At 42.5% G+C, this 5,666-nt stretch overlaps 1 protein-coding gene across 1 annotated transcript in view; it reads left to right on the top strand.

The window, feature by feature from the left end:
• Parp14 (poly(ADP-ribose) polymerase family member 14) overlaps nucleotides 1-5,666 on the top strand; it is a 54,826-nt gene that overhangs the window by 42,359 nt on the left and 6,801 nt on the right. Inside the window, exon 15 of the mRNA XM_017800568.2 lies at nucleotides 4,111-4,244. Within this exon, the coding sequence (XP_017656057.1) occupies nucleotides 4,111-4,244 (134 nt within the window). The remainder of the gene's footprint in view (nucleotides 1-4,110; nucleotides 4,245-5,666) is intronic.

Genomic DNA, 5,666 nt, shown 5'->3' on the forward strand with positions numbered 1-5,666 from the left:
TTACTAGGGCTTCTTCCAGTGTTGATTTTAAGCTTTATTGCATTGTGCTCTGATAGAATGCATGCAATTATTCCAATTTTTTGTATTTGTTGAAATCTGTTTTGTGCCTCAGTATGTGGTCAGTTTGAGAAAGCTCAATCGGGTACTGAATAGAAAGTATATTTTTTGGTGCTTTGGTAGAATATTCAGTAGATGTCTGTTAGGTCCATTTGATATATGGTATCATTCAATTCAGATGTCTCTCTTGTTTATTTTTTGTCTGGTTGACCTGTCTATTAGAGATAGTGGGGTACTGAAGAGCCTTACTAGTGCTGAATTTGGGTTAATCTGTGTCTTTAAGCCCTGTTATACTTTTTAAATGAAATTGGGTGCACCAGAGTTTGGATGTTCATGATTGTAATATCTTCTTGATTCATTGTTCCTTTGATCAGAATGAAGTGGCCCTCTTTGTCTCTTCTAATTAGTTTTAGTTTAAAGTCTATTTTGTCAGATATTAGTATTGCTACATCTGCTGTTTTCTTAGTGCCATTTGCTAGGTATATTTTTTCCCATCCTTTCACTTCGCGATAGTTTCTGTCCTTGAAAGTGAGATGAGTTTCTTGCAGACAACAAAAAATGGGTTTTGTTTCTTAATCCATTCACCTAGTCTGTGTCTTTTGACTGGGGAGTTCATCCATTAATATTTAAAGTTATTAATGAAAGACGTGTATTGAACCCTGTTATTTTTATTTCTGTTCACATTCTTGATATAGCTGTGAATTTCCACAGTTATACCTTCATTGAATATCTTTCCACAACCCCTTGAGTATAGTCATTCCTTTCTTCAGCTCTTTGTATTGCTTCAAGAACTCTCTGAAGGACTGGTTTTGTGGACATGAATTCTTTCAGCCTATTTATGACGTGGAATATTTTTCTTTTCCCTTCAACTATGATAGATATTTTAGCTGGATAAAGTAATCTGGGTTTGCATCTGTGGTCATTTAGAAATGGGAATACTTTGGTCCATGTTTTTCTGGCTTTCATCATTTGCATTGAAAAGTCAGCTGTAATCCTAATGGGTTTTCCTTTATATGTGACTTGTTTTCCTTTTGCAGTTTTCAGTATTGTCTCTGTTCTGAACGTTTAGTGTTTTTACTATGATGTGCCATGGAGAGTTTCTTTTCTGGTCCTGTCTGTTTGGTGTTCTATATGCTTCTTGTATTTGTATGGGTGTGTCTTTTTTAATTTGGGGAAATTTACTTCTACAATCCTGTTGAGGATCTGGTCCATACCATTATCTTGAGATTCTTCTCCTTCCTGTATGCCTATAATTTGTAAGTTTTTTTTTTAATGCTGTGTCACACAATCCTTGCATATTCCATTCTTGTGTTTTCTTAAATTTTTAATAATCTTTGCTTGCGTGGTCAAGTTTGTCCACTTTATCTTCCAATCTTGATACTCTGTTTTCCATTTCATTCATCCTATTGGTGAGGCTTTCTCCTGTCATTTCTAATTGGCTTTCTGAGTGTTTCACTTCCTTCTTCATTTCAGCCTTAGTATTCTTCAATATTTTTCTTTTCTGAATTCATTCAGAAGTTTATCTCTATCTTCCCTAAGTTCTTTGAATTCTTTGTGTGTTCCTTAAATTCACTGAATTCTTTTATCATGTTTATAATTGTTCTTTTGAGTTCCAAGTCCTATGTTATCTCTAGGGGGTTCTCACTGTATTCCTCTAGAAGACTATTGGTACTTGGTGGAGATATATTATTTTGGTTTTTCATGTTGTTATTTTTTCTCTGTGACTTTGACATGTGAATTTCTTTCATAGTTTCTGATTCTTGTGTGAGACTCAAGGCTTCCTTTGTTGAATTTAGGTCTCTTTCTTTCTGCAACTTTATGTGCCTTTGTGGTTTACTTGTTGGGCCTGAAACACTGGTTGGCCTAGGCTTCATGTTCTCTCTTTGGATTTTATATTGGAGGGGCCTAATTCCTTTTGTCTTCAGGAGTTCCTACAGAGGCCCAAGTGAGATGAGGCTCAGATACTCTCAGGCTTTCTCCTAAGGTCTGGATTCCTCCAGGAAAGATGCTGTCCTCAGGAATTTGTGGGATGGGCTGGCCTGGGAGCAGGGCCCAGGAAAGATGCTGGTCTCAGGAAGCTAGTGGCTGTGCCACCCAGGGATGCAAAGGGAGGTGGGGGTGGGAAGAGGCACGAGAGCTCCTGGGCACTACTGGGAGGAACTGGGTTGGTCTGGATGCCAAGGATCAGGAAGCAGTGGGGATTCTGGGCCTAGAGGTTAGTCTAGGAGTCTGTGGTTCCAAGACAAGGAATGGGTGAGTACCCAGGCTAGGAGGGGAGCTGGGAGGGTGAATGAGGCTGGGGAAGTCAAGGCAGTGGGTACCACTGGATTTACCCAGGAAAGATGCTGGCACTAGGATGCCAGGGGTTGTGCAGCCCAGGGAAACAAAGGGAGGTGAGGGTGGGACCAGGCCCAGAGGGCTCCTTGGGACCACAGGGAGGAACTGGGTTGGTCTGGATGCAAAGGATCAGGAAGCAGTGGTGGCTCTGGGCTGAGAGGTTAGCCTCAGTGTCTGGGGTGCCAAGACAAGAAATGGGCCAGTATCCAGGCTAGGAGGAGAGAGGTGGTGGGGGAAGTGGGAGGGTGAAAGAAGCTGGGGGAGCCAAGGCCAGTTGGGTGAGTTGGACTTACCCAGGAAAGGTGCTGGCACCAGGACACCAGAGGCTGTGCAGCCCAAGAAGCAAAGGGTGGTGAGGGTGGGACCAGGCCCAGAGGGTTCCTGGGGACCAGGAAAGGTGCTGGCCAAAAAATAATAGTTTTAAAAGAAAAGTAGCCCGAGGTTTTCTAGAACAAAAAGGCAAAGGGGATGAAAAGGAGATGGCAGACTAGTTAGAGTTTCTCTTTTCTGCATCTGTGCTGATGACCCAGAGAGGATCCCAAGTCTGCTCCCAAAATCTCCTTTGTTCCTGGATACCTTGTCAGAAAGCAAGCAGCCTACAGATTCCCTGATGAATATGATCCACAAGAAGGGAATGTTTGTCTTGTGTAGAAAGCCATGCCTGCCTTCTAACCTCATCCCATCCCATATTGTCATCTTTGTCATCCCTCCCCCGCATCTGTGTATGCCTCCCCCTTCTCACAGACTTTATTCATCGTCTATGAGATCAGTGTAAATAAACTGCTCAGACTGTAAGCAACCCTGGAGAAATGATACATCCAGGGTAGTAGTCTACTTAACAGGAGACAAAGCTGCCCCTGTAGCCTGTCACATACAAATCCTATCATCCATCTGCTTAAGGATGTAGCAAGGTGTAATGAGAAAATAAATGTAGACTACCTTGTGGTGGTGGTGATGGTGGTAAGGTGTTCTGGTAAAAACTCATGCCTAAGCAAAATGATAGACACTGTTTAAAACAAGTTAGGGAATCAATTTGTTAAATTATGTCAGAGTACAAGCTGAAAAGGAAATGAAGATGAGTTACTATACTACATCAGCAGTTTTGACACTTTAACATGAAGCATGATCCAAACTTATGATGCAGACACAGAGGGCCCACCCTCAGGGGACCCTGATTCAGTGTATCAGTGACTTTTCTTTTTCTTCTGGTTGATGGTGCTAGGAGATGAGCCCAGGTACTTGAGCATGCTAGGCAAATAATCTACCATCAAGCTACCTCCTCCCTCCTCCCTCCTTTTTAAAAAAATATTTTTATGTGTATGAGTGTATTGCCTACGTGTATGTGAGTGCACCCATGTCGTGAAATGCTGTGGAGGTCAGAAGAGGGTTTTGGATTCCCCTGGAACTGGAGTTAAGGACGGTTCATAACCACCATGTGGGTGCTGGAAATTGAACCCAGGTCCTCTGCAAGAGCAGTCAGTACTCTTAACTGCTGAGTCATCTCTCCAGCCCCCCTCCTCCCTCCTTTTAACAAGTGTATTAGTTCATCCTGATATGGATGGCTCATGGTCCGCACTTAAAAAGAAAACATTCTTTTAGAAAAAGAAATTTCTTGAACACATAGAATTAGGAGACTGTGTCACAAGAATACAGATGATAAGTTTTCCAAAGCATCCCAGGAGTATGTGAGGGAGACCTTAAATGTCTGCTTTGCAGTTGAAATCCCTGCACACTGGACTGACATGAATCAGCAGGATTTGCTCATGGTCAATCTGCGTACCGATGACCCAGAATACACCATGGTGGCAAGCAAGTTCAATCAGACCTGTGCAAAATTTACCATAGAGAAGGTAAGTCTGCTGTGGACATGGAGTTTCTAGATGGTGGAAATAAATTAGATCAGAGTCCTGTATAAATACTCTCAAATATGGGGGTGGAAAGGTGGCTCAGTGGCTAAAAACAAGGACTGCTCTTATAGAGGGGGACCCAAGTTCAGTTCCCAGCACCCACACCAGACAGCTCACAACTGCCTGTAAGTCCTGTTCCAGGAGTGCCAACATCCTCTCCTGTACTCTGCAGACATTGTGGTCATGTGTATAGACACACACACACACACACACACACACACACACACACACACACACACACACACACACACACACACGAGTAATTTAAAAATCTGTTCCCTGAGTTTTCCAGGCGGCTGGGAAGTTACTCATCGGAACTTACAGCAATAGTAACAGCAAGCACAAAACCAATGCACACTCAAGCCAGACAAAATCCCAGAAGAAAAGTGGGGAGGTGGGAAAGAAGGCCCAGCCTCAGCTGAGGAACTACTGGTACTGATAACTACTGGGAGAGGAGAGGCCGTTTCTTTAAGAGCGTGACGCTGGATAGGTTAACCAGGGTTCAGTGAATGGAAACACATTTGAGGATACAAACTTGACTCAATAGGCTTTAACATATATAACAGAGTACATGAAATCTGGCATTGCTAGGGACTATAGGAGGGGTACAGATAGAGGAGAGGTCTAAATATGATCAAAATATATTGCAGGAAATTTGCAAAAATTCAATAAAAAGAAAAAAATTGAGTTGAAATTTGACGTACAATCTGGTTCATTTTATATTGTATGTCTGACACATAGTAATGTAGTATGTGCTCAATCAACACTGGCTGACTAGATGAATAGGAAAAAAATGAGTCTTGCACTTTTTTTTTTTTCTTTTTTGAGATAGGGTCTCCCTGGTAGCCTCAGATGGTCTGGAACTCCCTATGTAGACCAGTCTGGACTTGATTTCACAGAGCTCTTCCTTGCCTCCCAAGTGCTAGGATTAAAGGCATGCACCAACACTTGTAGCTGAATCTTCCCCTTTTTAAATGGACTAACCAGCCTCAGCTTATCTTGTCTCACCATTGCCGGTGTACAGAGTTGGAATCACTCACAACCACTTGGCCTGAAATTCTAAGTAATAGTTGACAGGAAATGGGCAGAAATTCTTTCCTTGCTTCTTTTTATTGTTTGTATAACTAATAAGTGCTGTGGTAACAAAAAGCTAACGGCCAGATGAAGAACAGAAACATATGGGGACGTGTAAGGCAACCTTGAGAGCGGATATCTGAAAAAATGCTTCATTTGGTTCATCTTGGTATGATCATAAAACTAGCGTGTGTGTGTGTGTGTGTGTGCGTGCATGTGTGTGCGTGCGTGTGTGTGTGTGCGTGCGTGTGTGTGTGTGCGTGCGTGTGTGTGTGTGTGCGTGCGTGTGTG

Source organism: Nannospalax galili, unplaced genomic scaffold (assembly GCF_000622305.1).
Source record: "Nannospalax galili isolate Female #2095 unplaced genomic scaffold, S.galili_v1.0 scaffold18, whole genome shotgun sequence".
Lineage (NCBI taxonomy): Eukaryota > Metazoa > Chordata > Mammalia > Rodentia > Spalacidae > Nannospalax > Nannospalax galili.